Source organism: Aplosporella prunicola, assembly GCF_010093885.1.
Source record: "Aplosporella prunicola CBS 121167 unplaced genomic scaffold K452scaffold_15, whole genome shotgun sequence".
NCBI lineage: Eukaryota > Fungi > Ascomycota > Dothideomycetes > Botryosphaeriales > Aplosporellaceae > Aplosporella > Aplosporella prunicola.
In genome coordinates, this window is record NW_022983543.1 from 919,841 (window position 1) to 941,444 (window position 21,604).

Sequence of the window (21,604 nt, forward strand, 5' to 3'; positions counted from 1 at the left end):
ATTCGTATTTGTCGTTGTTTATCCGTCCTATTCGTTTTCGGTGCTGGTTGAGCTAGTAGTGGCTAGTTCTTAACTGGGCTAGCAGCCCTGCTAGGTTACGTGGGAGTTTGTCGTAGAGGTGCCTTACGTATGGTCTAGGAATCGCTATATCTACGTTGCGGAGGTGTTGGCCTTTCTCTAACGCTTTCTATTCTTTATTCTATTGTGTGTGTGCTGCTTCGAGAGATGTTTTGACTTGCAGCGGTATTAAGGGTAGAAAGCTGTGTTCTCTAAGACGTGTTGTAGCTTGTTTAGCTAGCTTATCTGCTTCCTTATTTCCTTGGATACTATAGTGGCTTGGGATCTACTGGATCGTGAAACTTATTTAAAGACTTTTATAGAGAGATTAGGCTGTACTAAGGATAGACCGTACGATGCTTTAGCCTAATCTCTTTTTATATCTCCTAGTTAGAGCTTAGAGGGCGGCTTTAGAGTCGCTGTAGATAACGTATTCGGTTAGGCTATGGGGTCCCTCTTGTAGGTGTTTTTCAGCTACTAGCTCTATCCCCGTTAGAATAGTAATTAGTTCGGCTGCTTATACTGTGTAGAAATTACTAGATCTAACTCCTTTAAGCGTACTGTATCGGGCGTTCCTAGCTTAGTCTAGAATAACTGCTGCTGCTCCTAGCTGGTTGTTTATCTTAGAAGTATCTGTATAGACCTAGGAGAGCGGGTCTCTCTTTTCCGCGTAACTTAGGAATACCTTATCTTTATCTAGGGGTAGTGTTGTCTTAATCTCTACCGGGAGTAGTTACTAGGGAGGAGGTAGGTAGATATCTATTATTTCGGTTTCTTAGTGCGGGATTAGGCTACTAAGTTTTAGGGTCGCCTTTAGCGGACTTAAGAAGCTCGCTGGTTTATTCCGGGTTTTATCGATCTTAGGGACTAACGCGTATGTAGGGTACGAGGTAGGTAGCCCCCTAAGACTAGTAATAACTCTTGCTGCTCTAGATTCGAGGCGTATTCTTATAGGTAAAATAAAGTTCTCTATATCTAGGGTCTCTGTCGATACCGAACGAAAGGTAGAGATAGCCTTTATTATTGCTAGCCGTTGGACCTTAGAGAGAACCGATATTTACTACTTGTACCTGTTGGGGGAGTGCTAGACTATAGAGGTATAGTCTATCTGCGGGACTACGTAGGCTTAGTATAGCTGGCGGAGTTGCTTCGGTCTAAGATGCCCTAGCCTGCCTATTGCTAAGTAGGTTGTAGTAGCTCGTTTAATTACTCTTTGGATATGCGCTCTCTATCTAAGTTCTTAGTCGAGAACTACTCTAAGTAGCTTTACCGCCTTTATTAGTTTAACCTCGTGTCTACCTATTGTTACGGTTGCTAGGCTGTCCTGATTGGTATTTCTCGTAAAGTGGATAAGCTCGGTCTTGTCTGCCTTAAAAGTCGATCCGGTACGCCGTGCCTATTATTGGATTCTCGGGATATCCTCTCTCTATAGCGCTGTTAGGTTCTTTTATGCTGAGAGGCTTACCCTCTACCGGAAGTAGTCGTTAATGTAGGCGGACGCGCCTCCGGTAAAATCTACTAGTTGGTCTACTAGGTCTACGTTGTAGAAAGCGAAGAGAATTAGTAAGAGAGGAGAGCCTTGTGGGAGACCGGGGTAGCTAAGTATTAATATAGGCTTAGTAAATCCGTCGAATGAGATTAAGGCGGATCTATCGGATATGAAGCTGCTAATCTACTTTCTTGCCTAACTTGGGATTCTTCTCTGGCCTAGATAGTTATCTAGAGCTTCTTTATTTACCGCGTTAAAGGCGCCTTTAAGGTCGAACGCTATTAGGGTGACTACTTTATGCTCTTTCTAGGTAGACTAGATTGCGTCGACTAGGATAAGAAGGGCTTGCTCCGTTGACCTACTCGGCCTAGCCCCGAATTATGAGTTCGGGAGTAGGTTAAACTTTTCGGTATAGAAAGAGAGCCTTTTAGCTACTATTGCTTCTAGCGCCTTCCCTAGGGTATTAAGTAGGGAGATTAGTCGATACGCTTTTAGGACTGTATAGTCTAGTTTGTTTAGCTTGCGTAAGATAGTAATTGCAGCCGTTCTCTACGCTTTAGGGTGGTATCCTAGATTTAGAGACGCCCTAAAGATCCGGTAGATAGCTTCGGATACGTAGGGCTAAATCTTTTACTAGACTAATATCGGTAAACCGTCTTCTCTAGGGGCCGACGTTGGTTTAGTTCCTTATAGACTAAGGAGTATTTCTTCTTTAGTGACTGGGTGCTATTTAAGTAGAGGTTGTTACGGTGATTCCGGGTTTTCTTCGGGTAGGGTAGGTTTAGGAAAGAAGTTGTTTAGAAGAAGTATCGCTTTGTCTTCGTTGGTTGTAGCTTGTCCCTTACCCGTTACTAATAGGGGGATAGCGCCGTAGTCGTCTTTCGAGTTTATATACTTAGCCGCTTTCTAGACTAGATTTCCTTCGCCCGCGCGGTCTAGGAAGTCTTTCTAGTAGCTACTTTTTACGTATTTAATTGCTCTTACCTATTCCCGACGACTCTTTTGTATTGCTATAAACTAACTTTAGGTAAAAGGGTCGTCTCTACCTCTCGCGGCGTAGTACGCTTGCTAAAACCTTCTTAGTTTATTATGCTCTACCTGTTGTTCTTTAAGTTTAGGATTAAACTACTGTTTCGAGTATTGGTACGGCCTTACGGTAGGAGTTAGCTCGGTTACTATCTAAGTTATTATAGTAATTAGTTAGTCTATAGCTACGTCGAGCTCCTCGCGGGTATAGATATATTCTAGTATTACTAGGGCGTCCTAGATAGTTTTCCCTACTTTCGACTAGTCCATTCGTTTATACATCCTTTTTAGAGTTCTCTCTGCTTTAGACTCTATTTTTAGGTTCTATTCCGAGTAGATAGGGCGGTGGTCCGATCCGTAGCTTTAAGGGAAAAGTTCGTATTTAAGAAGGTACTACTAGAGGTTGCTTAAGGTTAGGTCTATTATTATTTTGCTACCTTGCTTATTTACTACCTAGCATGTTAGCGTACCGCGGCGGAGGTAGCTTTCGAGCTTATAGTCCTGTATAAAGAGTACTAGAGACGCGGCGTCTCCTACTAAATACGGTTTTATTTAGTCTCCGCCCTAGAGTAGATCTTGCCTATTAAAGTCCCCGCCTATAATAATACCTCGTTAGGGTATTATTTTAACTATTTGCTGGATTATTCTTAGCGTAGCTTGTATTTCTTATTCTGCTGCGTGGCGCGTTCCGCCGATTAGAGGTATATATACTGAAAATATAAGGACTTCCCTAGCTAGCGTAAGTACCTTGATTACCGTAATGTCTAGGCTATCGTAGTAGACTTACTATTATGCTGCGGGTAAGATCCGTTTATTTATATAGATTACGGTCCGTTTTCTTTTTCCTTTTATATCGGTTGGGACGTAGAGTTGCTAGGCTCTATATTGGATAAATATTTTAAAGAAGGATACTAGTAGTTCTTAAATAAGGAGAATATCGAGTTATACTATTTCTAGGTCGTTTATTAGGGCTTCTATATAAGCCCTTAATTTCTATATATTTAACTATAGGATCCGAAGTGTATCTAGTATTAGATTCTAGGTTATAGTGGGTTAGGGTTATTTCCTTCTTCTCGGTAGTTTTAAGCTAGGTGGCCGAGTTTTTAGCAGCGGTAGTACTTCTTTCTTTCTAGGCTGTAGTACTCGGCGCGGTTTACGAAGTTAGGCCCGAATACAAGGCCGTTTTAAATCGCGTAACGTGCTACGTCTTCGCTGCTAAACTAGATGCCTAGGGAAGCGTGTTTTCCTATAGGAACGTCCTTCTTCTTTATCCAGGCGATGTCTTCGATTTGTTAGGTAGGCTAAGTATAGCTATTTTCTCCCCTAATTTTTCTAATTGCTTCTTCCTTTTTACTTATGTTAACTTCTTCGGTTAGGACTTTATATATTACTACTCTAAACCTAGGGCGGTTAATCTTTACGCCCTTCCCTAGGATATTCGTCTACTCGTCGTAATTACTAGCCTACTCTCGATCTTTCTCGGTTCTAAAGCGTATAAGGTATCCTTATTTAGTTATACCTACTCCTAGGACTTCGGTATCTCTCGTAGCGGCCTTTCCTTATATAGCTTTACTAATCTAAGCTTTAGCCGTCTCTATCAACATATTCTAGGTAAGTCCCCTATTAGTCCTAGATTAGCTTGCTAGCACGGGAGGTGCGGTGATTTTAATAATCCTAGGGTTATTTCCGGACTGTATATTATACGTTAGGGGGCCTAGCGCTACGGGTAGGGTCGCTACTACGGCTACCTAGTTAGGATTTCCTTTAGGAACTATTACTAGGTTCTTATACATTTAGGTAAGCCTTTTTAGCTTGTTAGCTATCTCTACTACCTAATTTTAGAGTTGTTTATTCTGTTTTGCTAGTTCCTTATTTTGCTTAGCAAGCTCTTGGTATTCGCGGTTAGCGTTGTTTCTATCTTCTTGCTGTTTTGCTAGGATTTCTGCAATGGCTTCGAGGACTTAGCTGTTGGAGATTAAATATTTACCCTATCCTTAAATAGTTGGGTTTAGCTAAGATGTTAAGGGGATTCTGCCTTCCTAGGTTGTAGTAGCATTCTCTTCTAATTCTTCCTCTGTGCGATAGGGCTCTGGTTCGGGTTGGGTGGTTATCGAGCGGAGGGTTATGCCGGTTAAATTGATTCGGCGGCGGCCCCTTCTAGCCGGGACTTCTAATTGGGTTCGAATAGGTTTCGGAGCGACCGGGGATGTCGGACTTAAGTTTCGCCGACCCCTGGGCGTCTAGGGTTCCTTTCTAGGTCGCATGGTTACACTGCATTCGCCAAGCCGGCGCTCGGGCCTCTAGGTTGAAAATTTTTGGTTTAGAGAGTTGGAGTTGGTATTAAGAAGACCTAGGCTAGCGGCCGTACTAAGACGGTGCACTAGGTGCGGTGCTGCTAGATGGATATGCTGGCTGTTCGCTTTGTTTTGCTGGTAGTCTTGGCCGATTCTTGATTGGATCTCTTTTTCGTTCGCCTAATTGATTGATCTCAACTGCTCTTGATTGAGGGATATAATGGCTCTCATGGTCAGCTTTCCACTTCCAGTTCTCGAACAATGGCGTTCAATGCAGTTCTTCTCCTTGCTGGGGGTGTGCTGCTGCTTTTACTAGCTGTCTGTCTACCTCCAGGTGTGTTTCGATACCTGCGGCCATACACCGTGCAAATGATGACGTTTTGCTTCTTAGGGCCACCGACTTGTTCTCTCATTGGCAACCTCCACCAAATTCCAAGGACGGGCGCTCATTATAGATTCACCGAATGGAGTAAGACCTATGGCGGCATCTTCTCTCTCAAGCTCGGCCCTGTCACGGCCGTGGTCATTACTGATCGACGTCTCGTGAAGCAGCTGCTCGACAAAAAAGGCAACCTGTACAGCGACAGACCGAACGTGTACGTCTGGAGTGAGCTCATCACCGGGGGCGACCACCTTCTGATGATGAAGCATGGCGAGAAATGGCGGCTGCTACGACGGCTGATCCACTCACATTTCAACGAGGCGCGCGTCGCGCGAGAGCACGTCAGGCTCGTCGAGGCTGAGGCGGCGCAGATGCTGCATGATGTTTTGATGGCCCCTGGCGACCTGATGATGCATCCCAAGCGTTCCAGCAATAGCATCATCAACAGCCTCGTGTACGGCATCCGCACACCGTCAGTGTGCACGCCGCACATGGTGCAGCTCTACACCATCACGGAGGAGTGGTTGCAAGTCATGGAGATGGGTGCGAGGCCGCTCGTTGACATGTTCCCGTTTATTAAATGGGTTCCAGAGGTGCTACTGGGCGGATGGAAAACGCGTTCGCGGTCGCTCCACAAGCTGACAGTAGCGCTGCACGGGGACATGATGAAGAGAGTGCGTAAGAGACGTGAGACCGGGCGCCACACCTGCTTCCTCGACGCCGTGCTCAACTCAATTGAGTCCGCTTCGTTTACCCTTAGCGACAACGAGCTTATGCTCCTGGCCGGCGTGCTGATTGAAGGCGGCTCCGACACCTCGGCAGCATTTCTGCTCGCTTTCCTACAAGCCATGGCTACACACCCGCACGTCCAGCGCCGTGCCCACGTAGAGATTGACGCTCTTCTTGGCTGCTCCTCTGCCCGCTCTCCTAGATGGGACGATTACGACGGCCTTCCGTACGTCACGCAAATTGTCAAGGAGACGATGCGCTGGCTTTCAGCCATGTCGCTGGGAATCTCGCGCGCCACTACCGCTGGTAAGTAGTGAAAACAGGAGAACATTTCCCTCCTTTTTCTAACGCCATCTTCGGCAGATGACATGGTTGATGGCTACAACATCCCAAAAGGCACCATTGTGATCCTCAACGTCTGGGGCCTGCACCATCCACCCCATGACGCCACTGCTTTCGTCTTCGATCCCGAGCGCTTCGTCAACCAGACTGCCCCGGCGGCTACGTACGCGGCATCAGGAGACTACGCGACACGCGACCACTACAGCTACGGTGCTGGCCGACGTCTGTGTCCCGGGATCCATCTGGCTGAGCGTAATCTCTTCATTGGCGTCGCAAAGTTGCTCTGGGCTTTTGATTTCGAGGCCGACGGGGAAATCGATACCGACTCGCGCACGGGATATTCCCAGGGTATCTTGCACTGTGCAAAGCCGTTTTCGTGCAAGGTCAGGGTCAGAAGCAAGGACGTGAGAGACGTGGTCTTGAGTGAGTGGGTGAAGGCGAAGGCGGTAGTGGCGGAGTTTGATACTTAGATTGGGCTGATGGATCTTAGGGTACGGACCGACCTAAGCTACTGTGGCTTGCTGATAAGACCGCGCAGTTTCGTTACTCGCGACCATCGTTGAGTACGATATGGGATCAAAACCTAGAGGAAACGCTTGTATAATGCGCTTGGAAGGCGACTAATCCTCGCTCGTGACCGGAAAGCTTCTTACGCATAGCGTATTACTACTAAGCAGATCGTTTGCCGAGATAGCCATCCGCGTCAAGTTGCACGTCGGTCGGCCTTGTACATAATGTACTTCGCCCGAGGGAAGCGTGACACCCTTCTTGGCTATTACGGCGTTGACCGCTCTGTGCGTGATGCAGATGCAGGCATCCAGTCAGCACTGGGTTCTGTCCCAGATGGTGAGAGAGGGGCCAAAGCGGTTGACCAACATAGGCCGCGTCGGCAACACGGATCACCACCTCCACCATGGCATTTAGCAGGACGATTTTAAAGGCATAAAATCTATCCCTCATTGAAGCAAACTAACTATGGAAGTTGAGTCTTATCCCAACAGTTCTCTTATATCCTTCCAGATGGATCTCTACAGCTTGTAAACCACCAAAAGTCGCTCGTGACGCCACATTGCATCTAGCTACAGCCGTGTTAAGAATCGTCTGGCGCGTGATGCAGCTTCGTAAGACACGATAATGATCAGGCGCCCTATTCGTAAAATCTAATTGGTGGAGCCAGCCTTGCTTACTTCTCCTCATCTTCTCACCCAGTTATATCGATTCTAATCAAACCCTTTACGTCGTTTGTACGACCTTGGCTCTCTAACCTTACTCCCAGCTAGCCCTTTGCTTCTCTTATCTCTGGTTATAACTTGCAGGATACCCAAAGATTCCTCAAATAATCTTACGCATAATCCGCCTCGTAAAGCAGCCGAGTTCACTGTTCGGCCTTGGCAGTAAGACGTTTTCACCACTACTATTCCGACTGGCTCTTCAGATAGAAAGGTGGTGCCAATACAATCTATCCAACGGATATTTCTAGGTCTTATATAAATGGGTCTTAAAGATGATGGTAAGCTCTATAAAGTTTTCTCACCACACTTGAATATCCTTGTTCTCGCGAAGAGAAGTTTTCCAACTCACGATCAACTCGGAATGGAGCCTGTTGGTGCGGCTGCCAGTGCGCTAACGCTCATCGCAGCTTTTGGTGGGTTTGCGCAGGCGATAAAATCTATCAGGGATGCGCCTGAAGAGCTGATAGCTCTTTCCAACGAAATTGCAGACTTAAAGCTTGTGTTGTCTGACGTGGAAGCGCTAGACCGGGAGAGCAATCTCATCAGAACATCGTCAGAGTCGCTCACAAAATTGCTAATCGGTGCCCGTATCAAGCTCGAGGAGCCTGAGAAATTCGCGAATGAGGTTGTCGTTAATGGATCAGACCAAAACGTACGGAGAGTTAAACGCATAAAATGGGCAGCATCCAACAAAGAGAAGGCAAAAAGGTTGCAATCACAGCTTCATGGCATTCGCCAAAACATTGCAACAATACTAAGCGCAAGATCTATGTAGGTATGGACCAACTAGCCAAAAAAAATTAGCTGACAATATGCTCTTCAATTAAAGGCAAGAACGTTACTCTGTCCAAGTCGTTTTGGACCACATTTCGTTCCCAACGACCGAACAAGCGTCAATAATTGCCGAGCCGAGTCCTACCGTTATGACAGCACAGAGCCCGAGAAGCAGTACCACTTTAGACATGGTCCAGACAAAAGTGGAGCAGGGCAATCAAATGACCGACTTCAGCTCCTCGAAGGCTGTTGCATTGCTGGATCTAGCTCTCGAACACACTCGAAAAGCTACTACGGCAATTGAAAAACTCCAAAGAATCCGTCAAACCACATGTAATGCACGAGGCTTCGCGACATCCCAGATCAAGTCTTCACCGGTTACCGGCAAGGACGATGGGACAGAAAGTTCTGGACTATTCATGATACGAGTCCACAAGCGCCAATGGAGGAGTTGTTACTCAGCCTGCAAGTGCAGATGTCATCGCCAGCACAAGGTCCAGACGCCGTCGTTTCTCATGGGTCTTTTAGGTCGGCTCATGGTGGGCTATTCTGGGCAGATTGTCGGCTCGGGCGCCATGAAATGCAGCGAACCACGATGCCTAAACAACGTTACATTCAACGTTCAGGCCACATACATCTTCCCGCGTTGGTTCCTGGCCAAATCACTGTCCCTGGTGGCATGGCAGACACGACATTCTGACCTTACATTGAAAGTCAAGGTCCGCACGTATGCAACTGACGACGAAATATTCCGTCGAATTTCGGTAGGAGATTTATTAGGAGTCCAGGTGGCGTTACAGCAAGGAAGAATTTCTCCCAACCACGTGGAGACTGGAAGGGGCCAGTCTGCCCTTGACGTATGTAAGCCCTATTGACTTTAAATTTTGCTTGCTGGTTCTAGAAACCTAATGAGAATCGGAATAATAGTGGGCTATCGATAGAGGACAGGTGGAAATGTGTAGATTGTTACTAAAGGCCGGTGCGGATCCATCACTCGAAGACCATCACGGACGGTAGGCTGGGCACTCTAAGACCGAAGTACTCTGCTAAAACAGTTAGTGCTCCAATTCAACTCGCCTGGTCAAGAATCTTGGGATCTCTTCCAAGCTTCACACCAGATACAATCAACGGCCTGAAGGGAGTTTTCCAGTCTATAGGCGGCCCCGAAGAGTTAGACCTGCCGGTTATCCATCAGCTTGTTATTGACGGAAAGCTAAAAGACCTCGAGATGGAACTCAAGAAGCCAGGTACCGACATCAACATTCAAGACAGTCTAGGGTCTACCGCAATTGCATGGGCAGCATTGACGAACAACAACGAGGCCGTAAAGCTGTTACTGCAATATCGCGCGGATCCAAATATCCAAGACTTCAATGGAGACACACCAATAAACTGCTCGATCTTTACCGAGAACCCTTCAACAATGGGAATACTCTTGTACAGAAGAGTAGACATATCTCCGAACAAGCAAACTGGATACTCACCTCTCCATCATGCAGTCTATCACCATAACGACCTTGCTTTTGTTCAACCACTTGTGGAGGCTGGATGCGACATCAATGCTGCAGTAGGAACCGGGAGTGGTCAAACAGCACTGGCAAGAGCTGCTGTCCAGGATCGAGATGTTATCGTTTCTTACTTGGTTTCACAGGGTGCGAATATAAATAGTGTCGACCGTCGAGGCGATTCTGTGTTCTTAACGGCCGTGCAGGCCAACTCAAAGAAGGTCTTGCGGATTTTGTTGGCTGCTGGCGCAAACTACCGATCGATCAACAGAAGAGGGTATACCGTTCTCCATACAGCAGCTGACTTTCGCACCGTCGATATCGAAACGTTGGAAATTCTGGCAAACGAAGGACTGGTTGGTGTCGACCCCTTTGCACGGGACTATAGCGGCCAGACCGCGATGCAGGTACTGAAAGTCCGTGGAAAGATTTCTCCGGATTTTTTGGCGGCGTTCGAACGACTTCTAGACAGTGTTTCACCACCTACCTCAGTTTCTCAACGACCAAAACCCCCTTACGCATTTCCGTTTACTATTCTGTAGATACAGTTTCAAATCGGATTTCTACCATGCTTTGTGGGTTTACTCTAAGTCATTAGTGTACTTGCACACTCATTAATATTCTTGTATAGCAGCATCAATGCACGTGGTAACCGAGGCTCAATGCACGATCTCTAAAGAGGAAGAAAGACCCGTCGAACCGGTTAATATCACTGCACGTGGACGATCGGTGTGCGGGGAGTCAGGCACCAAGAGTGCGGGGTGGCGGGGTAACCAAGCATCCGGGTCGGCAAGCGGTAGATCGAAGTACCCGAGCCGCGCACGAGCACAACTATGACGAATATGCACATTGGTGAATACAAGGGCTACTTGAATTTATTACCCTAAAGATTGCTTGGCCTGCTGCGGGGCTATAGGCTTGGTTTCCGGAGCTCGGCGTCATCGAGGCAGTAAACTGCTCTTCCTCCCGAGCGTTTTGCAGACCTTTCTTCACGCATTAGGTCCAAGATCTGGAGAGCTCTTCCACATCGCCTTCAAGCTCTTGGTTAATTAAAATTCAGCGAAGAAATCAGATGAGAAGGTAAAGCGGAAACTGTGCTGTCTGTACAGAGTGTAGAAAGATCAGTGTGTAATCCTCTTGGATGCCAAGTTTACTTGCTTTTTTTGTGCGTACCGGCGGACCGCATCACCCGGATCATTCCATGCGTGCCGTGGTCTTCGCAGAATCATGCCATCAGAAATTGAACGGCATTTCCCCTCGGCTGTCAATTGTTTAATGCCATGCCGAAGACGGTGCCGTGCTAAAGTACGTCATGGCATTTAGAGGGAGCGTCAATACTTATAAATTGGGACCTGAACTGCCTACAGTATTTTCAACATCACACACTGGTTTGTTTTGTGCTGGATCTTGAGAATGTTGTCTTTAATTCGGGCTCTGGCTTTCACGCCGCTGCTTGTGAAAGCACTTGATGGACCTCAAAGTAAGCTCTGTCGTAGCTGTCCTTTCGTATCAGTCTGCTTACTATACTAAAGGCAATCCAACCACTAGCCGCACCTGGGAAGAGTCTTCCGTGCAGGCAGATGCCTTCATTGCAAGGCTAAACTTAACGGAGAAAGTGACTCTTCTCATGGGACACCAGACGGGGCCATGTGTAGGGAATATTCAAAGCCTGCCTTCACAAAACTTTTCCGGTCTTTGCTTGCAAGATGGGCCACTGTCTGGTAATGACCTACATGTTCCCGGTACTACTTTGCTTGTTGATTGGCTGACAATTTGAAGACCGCTCTACGGACTTGGCAAGCGTATTTCCAGCTGGCCTCACTGCTGCTGCAACCTGGGATAAAGACTTGATCTATCAGCGAGCATTGGCGCTTGGATATGAATTCCGCGGCAAAGGATCCCATGTCTTTTTAGGGTAGGATTTACTTTTTGGCTTGCTCCATCGTGGTATCGTTAAAGACACTTACTAACCAATATGTAGACCGGTAGCTGGGCCACTTGGTCGTCACCCTCTAGGCGGCCGTAATTGGGAAGGGTTCTCTACAGATCCATATCTCACCGGAGTGGCCATGGCTGCTTCTGTCCGCGGAGTTCAAGAAGCCGGAGTCCAGGCCTGCGCAAAACACTTCATCGGCAACGAGCAAGAGACAGCGCGAACAACAATCTCTTCCAACATCGACGATCGCACGATGCATGAGCTCTACCTTTGGCCTTTTGCCGATGCAGTGAAAGCCAACGTGGCTTCAATCATGTGCAGCTACAACCGGTTAAACCAGACGTACACATGCGAACACCCGGAACTCCTCAACGGGCTGCTCAAGCAAGAACTTGGTTTTAAAGGCTACGTTGTTACGGACTGGGCTGCGAAACACGTCACAGTACGATCAATTGAAGCCGGGTTAGACATGACAATGCCTGGAGGGGATCTAAGCGATCTAAACGTTCCCAGCACCAACACTGGTACATCATTCGGTCAAGATCTACTGCGTGCTGTCCAGAATGGCACAATAGCGGAAACCAAAGTCGATGAGATGGCTCGTCGTGTGCTGGCACCTTACTTCTATCTCGGCCAGAACGAAGACTTCCCCTCCGTCGATCCATCGAATGCCTACGTGCTGGGAACAATAAACGCGCGACTACAGGCGGCTATCTCCGAGTATGGACCAGACATTCCTCTGGCACGTGACGTCAGAGATGACCATGCAAAGCTCATCCGCGAAATTGGAGCGGCAGGCACTGTTCTATTGAAGAACACAAACAACACTCTTCCGCTGAGCCAGCCAGCGAATATTGGCGTTTTTGGAAACGATGCTGCAGATGTTTCTGAAGGTCTCTACCAATCAAACAGTGGCGAGTTCGGCGCAGACATCGGTACACTGTCCGTCGGTGGAGGATCTGGGACAGGGAAGCTCACATACGTCATCTCTCCTCTATCAGCGATTCGAGCGCGCGCTCAAGAGACAGGCGCACGAGTCCAGTACTTGCTCGACAACGAAGTGATTGCCTCCGAAAATCTGAGATCTATCTTTCCACCACCTGATGTCTGTTTGGTTTTCCTCAAGACCTTCGCATCCGAAGCTGTCGACCGGAGATTCTTCGAAAACGATTGGAATTCGACCGTCGTTGTAGAGACAGTGGCACAGAACTGCCCCAACACTGTCGTTGTTACCCACTCGGCTGGTGTAAACACCATGCCCTGGGCGCATAACCCCAACGTCACTGCCATACTGGCTGCTCACTTCCCTGGGCAAGAGAGCGGAAACTCAATTGTCGATGTCTTGTTTGGCGACGTGAACCCTTCTGGTCGCCTTCCATACACTATCCCAGAGAGTGAAGAGGACTACGACCTCCCGACTGTTAACATCACCGCTGACACCCAAGAGACGGATCTTTCAGCTTGGCAAGCCGACTTCACAGAGGGCTTATTGATCGACTACCGCCATTTCGATTCGAAGAACATCACTCCTCTGTACGAATTCGGGTATGGATTGAGCTACACAACATTCAGCTTTTCTGCTCCTCTCGAGGTGACGAGCAAAGCGAGTGGTCTCTCTGCATTCCCTTCTTCCTCAAGGAACTCCTCAAGCAACGTCAGCTCAGGAGGCAACCCCGATCTTTGGAAAGAAGTGCTTGTTCTTCACACAAGCGTCAGCAACGATGGCGATGTCGCTGGAGCGCAAGCCGTGCAGCTTTACGTCGCTCTTCCTGAAGATACTGCGCCTCCTAATACCCCTATGAGAGCGCTTCGTGGGTTCGAAAAAGTTACCCTTGAGCCCGGAGAGTCAAAAGATGTGGAGTTTGTGTTGCTTCGTCGGGATCTCAGTTTTTGGGATGTCGCTGCTCAGGACTGGCAGATTCCTCAAGGGGAGTTCACGTTTTCTGCTGGTTTCAGTTCAAGGGACCTGAAAGAGAGTTTCCTCGATCATATTCTATGATTTTAAGGAGAGATACGTAGCCAGTTATGTTTAGCCCGTAATGGTATGGAATGATATTTACCACCCTGACCTTAGTAGTCAAAGGCAGAAGCCCTCAGGGCGCTTCTCGGTTAAGCTTGAAACCTCTATTCCAACGATACTTCTGTCCATTTCCGCTACGCTAGCAACACCTAAAAAAGCGATGAAAGTTATAGAGCAGAATGAGGCCTGAGGCGAGAGTCCGGAGAGGGGGGATTTCGAATTTTCACACACGGAGGTTGCCTCAAGGACGGCGATCAATACTATTACGCGATTGTGCATAATCGCTGCCACCCCGAGCGAATGGTCGACCCTAAGGAGGTATCCCACGAACTGGAGAACATGTGATTATGTGAGTTATTTACTGTGCCACACATAATACCCGGGATACACATAAGCGCCAGGGCTTACAGGGGCATGGAACACTACCTACTAATATTAGATATTTTTAAGGCAGTCAATCCAATTAATAGACTACCAGGCAGCGCATTCGTGACGTCAATTTCTAATTATATGCGCTGTCACAGCGCTCGCAAATTGCGGGGTATATATATCATTTCGAAAACCTTTCCATTTCCCCAACATTCCATTCAGTACAAGATACCGGCTTCTACACTTTCAACCATGTCTGAACAAGGGAACTTCTGTGCCAATATAGGTACTGAAGGGGCGCAAGCATGTACGAATCCAGGAGACAAACCATGTCCACGATGCTACTTGGTTGGAGTGAGTTTATGTCCTGGTAGAAAAAAATAAAATAAAATAAAATAAAAAATATCGGCAGTTAACGCATCATTAGTATTGCAGTAGGCAGTGCCAGAAGACCCACTGGGAGCAACACAAACCCGACTGTATTTGCAAGCTGGGAAAGAAAACATGGCGACCATCCTGGGACGTTGAGGGTAGGACACCAACATTTATCACGCCTGAAGATAACCACGGCCCCGAATTAGACCTCTCCGCTCTTGCAGCTACAATGACTACCCATGGTACAAAAAAGTTCTTGTGGGGAAACGTACCCGCTTTCGACTTGCTGAACCTCATGCATAATGAAGGGATAGCATACAATCAACATATTCGACTTCTCTTCGCAGGTGAGCTCCCTCACTCATGGCTTGTTAGTGAACTTGACCTAACTTTTATATCAAGCTTCTGGAGATTTGAGGAACGTAGTCAAAACAATCACAGGGATACCCAAAGGTTCAACGCAAAACATCGACGTCGTAATCAATGATCGAGAAATCGATATTGTAGCGCGAAACGCTATCATCATCCTCATTGCTATGCATGTGGACCCGGAGACCGCAGCAGATGCTATGATACATACATGGTACTCTGCCTTTCTGCCAGCGGATTCAGCCAGGTGTCTAAAGGATACAGTCCTTCCACTTATTCGCTCTGTCTGCGAAAAGATCCAGGCCAAGCCCGATAACAAGTTGCTTTCCAAAAAGTGGACGGTTGGATCTTGTTCTTTCCGCCTTGTACTTGAAAAAGCATGCTGGGACTATTTGCTGCGAGTTTTTGAAACTCCTGCATCTGTCACTACTGCAGCTGCAGAGAAGATACGCCAATCGACAGTATTAGCACCGTCGAGAAAAGACTACCTCGAGAGAGCTCTATATTTTCAGCCTGAAGGTTGGCGTAGGGCTACCATGAAATTTCGAGAGGACGGCATCCTACTGCCATTTGGAGCACCGAGGCACGGGTATGATACACCTAATCCGTAAGTTTCTCCAAAATGTAGTGATGTTGACCTCTATCTTGCTAAGAGAAAATAAGAACATTCTTTTATAACAATCAGTGGCCAATGATGGATTCGGCGGACCCAATTGCCGGTTGGGCCATTGCAGAAGTAATCCAAGCAGCTCATCCGGCTAAGCATGATCTCTACGGAGGATTGTTTCTTTACCTACGGCTACTATTATCCAAATTTTGCAAAAAAATTCGGAATCACGCGATCAACTTCGATTTACGTCACATTGATGCTAAAATCTTTCCTGGCCATTGGGCAGAAACCCAGGACGATATCCAGCTGTTTGACAGGATCGAAGTGAGTATAAATCAGTAATAAAATTGCAAGATGCAAGCAGCTAACTTTAGCAGGTTTCAAACATCGCCGATAAATGCTATTTGGGAATACGGAAGTGTTTGAACACATTTGCTCCTCTACTGAAGCCAATCACCGAAAACCCGCATGCGACGCTGGTGACGCTCTTCCTCAACGCCGTCAACGAGATGGAATCGCGACCAGACACGACCCAGACATTATGGCGGGAAATGGGCCGTCTGATGGCATACTTCCCAGAAAATCGGCTCGCCAAAAATAAGCGCGGTGCAGAAACCATAAAGCTCACTGCAGCCCTAGACCTATTGCGCGATTTCGACGGCCTCTTCACACGGTATACTCAGCGGTACGACTTCGCTTCTGCAAGTAAAGATGCTGGGGTGCAATGCAAGACTAAGCATACACTTGTCGAGCCGTGGCCGATGCGTCTCAAGGACAACGCTACAAAGGAAAATTTTGAGGCGCTGTTCGGGTCACACCACTGTGGGTCTGAGCACTACCTTGAGTGGCAGAGAGTAAGTAAGTAGGAACGGTGTTGAAGGGTAGTTGGATAGGCAAGAGATTGAGAGTACAGGTGCAAATTGAATAGCCGAGCGCCATAAATCCGCAACAAACCATGGTTACTTGAAACTGGGCATTTTCTTTTATCACCCTGTCCAAAAGCATGCTATAGCTATTCTCTGGAATGAAGTGCACTATTGTTTGCAAAGGTGAAAGGCCTTAGACGAGTAACAACCAGATAGAGTATTAGAGTTCCAGAGAAGATCTTGTTTCAAGGACTGTATGTGCGAGAAGTAAATAGACCTAGCAGGATGTGAAGAAGATCAAGTGTGTTAGTTTTTCTACATGTGAAGAGAGGCGGCTTAATAGAGCCGCTCTCTGAAAAAAGCAAACAAGTAAGGAGTAGGCTAATACTAACTCCTTCTAGCAAACAGCAAACCTTCTATCAAGTGTACAATCAATTGCGAGAGACAAAGAAGGTTATGTAGTAAAAGATTACAATTTAAAGCCCTCCGCAGAACGCTAGGATGTTACCCCGTTTACCCGATTACCCTACTTCGTTTTAATCGCTAGGTGCCAAATGTCTTTATCTTTTCTTAATCGGCTTCGAAATTCATGGAGGAATAAGCTCCACCAGTGGTGGACTTGGCTGGGGCCATGGCGCTTGGAGCAAATTACCAAGGGACCGAAGAAGGTCAGGCCACTAGCTATCGTACAGGAGGCCGATAAGCTCGGCGCGTATCCGGAATCTGGATAACAATAAAGGAAGGTGGCCGGTGCCTAATTGCTCATCATTCGGCGTCAGCAGGGGCCATGTGGGGCTGCATGTAGTCCGCGGAGGGGATGTCTATCTACATTCATCCTAGTTCACCACTCACTACGACTGTCTAAACTAACTGGCTAGCAGGTTCTCAGTCCGCCCAATCCTCAAATATAAAATATGTGCATTTTCCTAGGCCTAGCTCTTTAACCTTCGAATCAACGTGGCAACTCTATCTTGCTCTTGGACCCCAATGCGCCAAGAGCTTCCATCGACCCATTTGCTCCTGACTAACCCCACTTCTCTACCACGGACGCCTTAATTGAAATCCTTCGCTCCCGCATATATATATCACCGTAGGAAATCTTTTTACTAACACCGTCCGTTCCATCCTCACTCTACCTGCTATCACTATCAACATGAAGATTTTCCAACTCGTCTTACTTCTCTTTTTGCATCTAACGACCGCTTTTGCCGCCTATAATAACATCCAAGGTGAAGGCGAACAAGTAGTAGTTGACAATGCCATGTCGGAGCCTGAGAGCCAGCTGTCTGCCTCGCTACTCCTCGGAAGAGTTCTCAAGAAGCAGCTGAAGAAGGACAAGCCTCAATACAACGCAACATACGTCTTCCTCGCTTATAAAGAGGGGTGTGCGCTTGAGGATCATGTGAATGCGAACTACGGTTTACAGTAAGACCCTATCCCTCAGCTATAACCTAGGCTCCAAACCAAACTAACCGGCCACTCGCAGCCAACAACTGTTGCTCGCACAGTGGAATGATCCAGCTGAAGTTGACGAAAACACCCCTGCTTTCCAGGCCACTACCTTTGACTTGATCACCCCCGAAAACTATAGAAACAAATGTGGTGGCCAAACTGTCGACTCAAAGCAAACCGCTAAGGCCGTCGGTAGAGTGTGGGATGACGCGCGGGCCCTCAACTGGCATAAGGATCTACACTACCGGGTCAAGGCTATGGATACCCATCGGATGCCGTACCATGTTATTTGCGATTATCTTGAGGAAAACATGGTTCCGTTCGAGACAGATTTTTTTGATATATTCTCATATCAATGGTGAGTAATCTTACTGGTCCATAATATAGCCTGTATAGGAACAGCGTGCGGAATCGTCCAGCCTCATCACCGTCGGTCTGAACAAATAGACGGTACGCTAACAGACGGTGACGACCGTCTCCGTAGCGTCGCGCCAAGAACGGTCTCGTCCCGACGGAGCTTAGTTCAGGGGGACGGTAGCAGACGGTAGTTAGAGGCGACCGCCATATATGTTACCTAATTAGGCTTAGAGCTAGGGTATCGGTTAGTCGGTATATAATCTTATATCTTCGACGCTATACGAATCTTTATAATACTATACTAAATCTCGCGATATCGGTCTAACTAAACGAGACGGCTTACTTCGTCGTCTAATTGAACGAATGGACGGTAGGGACGGCAGGCGGTTCGTCCCGCCCACCGTCTAGCGCTGACGGGACGGTTGAACACGCTGTATAAGAAACACCTAGTTTATTTCGCAATTTTTGATATCCTCCGAAAATGGTGTTTTACCAATAAAAGAGTATGTTTATAATGTTGGATTATATTCCACTACGCTACGTACTTACGACTCTTTATCCCTGGCCGGACCGATGATTTCCCTACCTGTCCAGCTATTACTTCGTTAAAGTCGGCATAAACAAACAGTCTTTACCAATAATCCTCCCCGCCGACATACTCTTCGCATCGCTCAAGCCTCGTTTCGGCTCCCCCAACCGCAACCACTTCCCAACCTCTATCATCCCAGCCTGTACACCGTACTCGCTCTACACAAACTCCTGCAGTTGAGTCAACGGCACCCTCTCCTTCACACTTGGTGCTCTATCCCTATCCCCAGCAGCGACTTTGCAAAACCGTTCCGCGACAGACTCTGCGCTTGCCAGATCGAACGCTCCCTGCCAACCCTTGCTCTTCAGATCCAGTAAGGCACCTACACGAGACCCACCTCCTACTACCGTAGCCATTATGTCGACAACAGGAGCACGAGTCCTACAATCTTGGAGCTGCGATGCACTGTCACATCCAGCAACGAGCGCGGGTGGGGCGAACGTTGCGACACCAGCCGCTGAGTGGGAATGCGACGCAGTGCGGTGAGAGTAGCGAGCTCACAGGTTGAAGCGACATTGGTGGTGGCGTCGTTGGCCAGGAGCAGGTGTTGAAAGCGCACATGGCTGTATTCGGCGGCCAGTACGCGACAGAAGCCAACTGAGGCATTTGCGTAAGGGCTGGACTGCAAGCTCACCCACAGCAGGTGGCGGCAGTGCGACGAGCTCGTTGGCGTTGAGAGAGTCAAGGTGTTCCAGCAAAACAAGCGAGGTCACGGGCCCTTTACTAGATTAGGCTTAGTGAAGCATGTTGTGGCGTTTCCAACGTTCTTTTCTCTGGCTGCCGTCGGACGACCCATTCCATCTTCTTGAACGAGTAACTAGGTAGACCTGGACGAATTCGGATCCTGATCCTGATAGGTTTCATAGGCTCATTTATTCTCTTAAGACATTTCCTGTTTACTCCGACTTGTACGCCTTGGCCTTAATGTACGCATGTATGCTTGCGGCGGCTTGTCGAGGCGATACATGAGTAACATCAAGCCACAGGCCATTTTCTGCTCCGAAGGTATACAGCTCGCATCTCGACCGCATGGACCTGAGTATTTCACCATCCACTAGCTTCCCGGTACCGTCGTTTCGTCTCTCAACAGTCGCCACCCTTTGTAGGTGCTCTTCAAGATCGCAAGCCAGGTAGACGGAAAGGAAAGGTCTTGCGCTTTTCGCCGCCGCATTTTTATACTCAGCTGCCACGCTACAGCCAAGAGCATTGCGTGATCGAAAATCTACGCGTAATTATCAGTTCGGAACAGACTATGGCCCGGTAATCTACGTACCTGTAAAAATTATTGTTGTCGCGCGTATTTCTGGAGGATACAAATATTTGGAGAAAGTAATAGCACGTTGGAGACGCCGCTGCTCTTGATAGTCTGCATGGTGTCGCGGAATTCTGGCCTCGACGGGATCGATAAGCTGATGATTATCGATAAGGATAGCCTGACGGTGACGGTCTTGGTAGAGCTGAACGACCTCCCTAGCAATGGTCAGTTTGCCCATTCCCGGGAAAGCGTTGATCCTGACAACAGGCGCTGCTTCATCGTTTGAACCCATGGATTTGAAAGCGGCCTATTTGGAGTAACCTGCGGCGGCGGCGCACGACTTGGGAACGAGACAGCTGATGAATTTGCAGCGAGCGCGTTGCTTTTCGCAGGTCTATAATTTCTGTGGGCCGACTTTTTGTCTAGAGGGTGTGTTGAGGACGAGGGTGGGCAGAACCTAGGTACCACCTTATCACGGGGTTTGGCTTCTGCCCGGTCGAATCTGCGTCATTCTGGCGTTATGCCCCGCTTTGTGAAACCTGCCGTCTTCCTAACAACCCCCAACGTTTGCTTTTTCTCGAGCCCGCCTCACCTGCGCATTTGTTGCAAATATGGGTAAACATCCGCTACCGTTCTTCGAGGATGACAACATCCAGGCGGCTCTGTCGTCCGCTCCATCTACCCCCGGTAACACTTTAGTTCGTCTCAAAGCCGGGCCGTTAAGCGTTTTCTCGAGGGACCAGCTGGTACAGTCTCTGCTGTCCATCAAACAGGCTGCGAACATTGTCAAAGCCGTAACCGAAGTCTATAGGGTTGGTCTGGTCACGACGTCGAATGAAGAAGTACGCCTCATACCTTTCCACGGACTCTCTACTGAATGGAAACCGGCTTGCGATCTCAAGAGGAGTACAACGCTTCATATCCGGGCTACATCTCATCTAAAAACGGCCCCAAATCATCCAGCGCAACGCTCGACAATATACAGCGGGACATCACGCGCGACAATCCTCCAGCTATGGGCCTCACTTACCTATGCGGTAGCAACAACGAGGCCGCGACTAAAAGCATATTCGCTAAGATCATTCGCGGCGAGCTTCAGCAGTGGCGCGTGTGGGAGAGCGCCTCGCATGTCGCCTTCCTAACACCGTTTGGTAACGCGCCAGGCCTTACCGTGATTGTGCCGCGCAAGCCACTCGGAAGCGACATCCTTGCTATGTTTAACCAAAATCTAAGTGACCTGGCCGCCGCAATCTGTCTCGTCTAAACCTGGTCCGCCTGCCGTTCTCAGTGAGTTTCAAGATCTCAAGCTAAAGTGTATGCGCGCTGCGGAGGAGAGGATACTATAATCCATCTTTAGTTCTTAGACCTAACGGTAAGCCTTTGTTACTTGCTTTGTTTGACCCTCCTTTGTTTTGCAGCCACAATTATGTAATCCTTAGTCTCGTGACTTGTCAGCCCCCAACTACAGAAATATCTGATACTGTCCTTCTACGACGCCATCACACCTCTCCGTCCGGCCAGGTGTACTCCAAGCAAATACGCTAAGAATCCCACCCAAAACTACTATCTCCTCCCC

General features: G+C 48.0%; 7 protein-coding genes across 7 annotated transcripts; 6 read left to right on the top strand and 1 right to left on the bottom strand.

Moving 5' to 3' along the window:
- Window positions 1-5,078: 5,078 nt before the first annotated feature.
- Window positions 5,079-6,960, top strand: K452DRAFT_359514 (uncharacterized protein). The gene is made up of 3 exons (XM_033546272.1): window positions 5,079-5,200; window positions 5,258-6,283; window positions 6,341-6,960. The coding sequence occupies exons 1-3, from the start codon at window positions 5,128-5,130 to the stop codon at window positions 6,787-6,789; spliced, it is 1,548 nt and encodes a 515-aa protein (XP_033396869.1). The 5' UTR covers window positions 5,079-5,127; the 3' UTR covers window positions 6,790-6,960.
- A 2,584-nt stretch (window positions 6,961-9,544) lies between these two features.
- Window positions 9,545-10,132, top strand: K452DRAFT_210545 (uncharacterized protein; the record flags this gene model as incomplete). Its single annotated transcript, XM_033536167.1, has 1 exon — window positions 9,545-10,132. A coding segment is annotated over one exon (588 nt), but the record flags the coding sequence as incomplete, so codon positions are not given.
- A 1,111-nt stretch (window positions 10,133-11,243) lies between these two features.
- Window positions 11,244-13,765, top strand: K452DRAFT_334702 (glycoside hydrolase family 3 protein; the record flags this gene model as incomplete). Its single annotated transcript, XM_033545205.1, has 4 exons — window positions 11,244-11,310; window positions 11,363-11,551; window positions 11,610-11,745; window positions 11,812-13,765. 4 exons carry the CDS (start codon window positions 11,244-11,246, stop codon window positions 13,763-13,765), a joined length of 2,346 nt encoding a protein of 781 aa, XP_033396871.1.
- A 559-nt stretch (window positions 13,766-14,324) lies between these two features.
- Window positions 14,325-16,607, top strand: K452DRAFT_272970 (uncharacterized protein). Its single transcript, XM_033539122.1, has 5 exons — window positions 14,325-14,509; window positions 14,583-14,877; window positions 14,933-15,506; window positions 15,563-15,833; window positions 15,887-16,607. The coding sequence occupies exons 1-5, from the start codon at window positions 14,408-14,410 to the stop codon at window positions 16,373-16,375; spliced, it is 1,731 nt and encodes a 576-aa protein (XP_033396872.1). The 5' UTR covers window positions 14,325-14,407; the 3' UTR covers window positions 16,376-16,607.
- Window positions 16,608-17,528: 921 nt separating this feature from the next.
- On the top strand, window positions 17,529-19,374 carry K452DRAFT_299195 (uncharacterized protein; the record flags this gene model as incomplete). Its single annotated transcript, XM_033542199.1, has 3 exons — window positions 17,529-17,800; window positions 17,862-18,185; window positions 19,284-19,374. The coding sequence occupies 3 exons, from the start codon at window positions 17,529-17,531 to the stop codon at window positions 19,372-19,374; spliced, it is 687 nt and encodes a 228-aa protein (XP_033396873.1).
- Window positions 19,375-19,598: 224 nt separating this feature from the next.
- On the bottom strand, window positions 19,599-20,451 carry K452DRAFT_359516 (uncharacterized protein). The gene is made up of 2 exons (XM_033546273.1): window positions 20,047-20,451; window positions 19,599-19,995 (listed from the first exon to the last, which is right to left on the bottom strand). The coding sequence occupies exons 1-2, from the start codon at window positions 20,318-20,320 to the stop codon at window positions 19,670-19,672; spliced, it is 600 nt and encodes a 199-aa protein (XP_033396874.1). The 5' UTR covers window positions 20,321-20,451; the 3' UTR covers window positions 19,599-19,669.
- A 172-nt stretch (window positions 20,452-20,623) lies between these two features.
- K452DRAFT_288522 (uncharacterized protein) lies at window positions 20,624-21,401 on the top strand. The gene has a single exon (XM_033540669.1). It carries the CDS (start codon window positions 20,906-20,908, stop codon window positions 21,290-21,292), a length of 387 nt encoding a protein of 128 aa, XP_033396875.1. The 5' UTR covers window positions 20,624-20,905; the 3' UTR covers window positions 21,293-21,401.
- The last annotated feature ends 203 nt before the right edge of the window (window positions 21,402-21,604 follow it).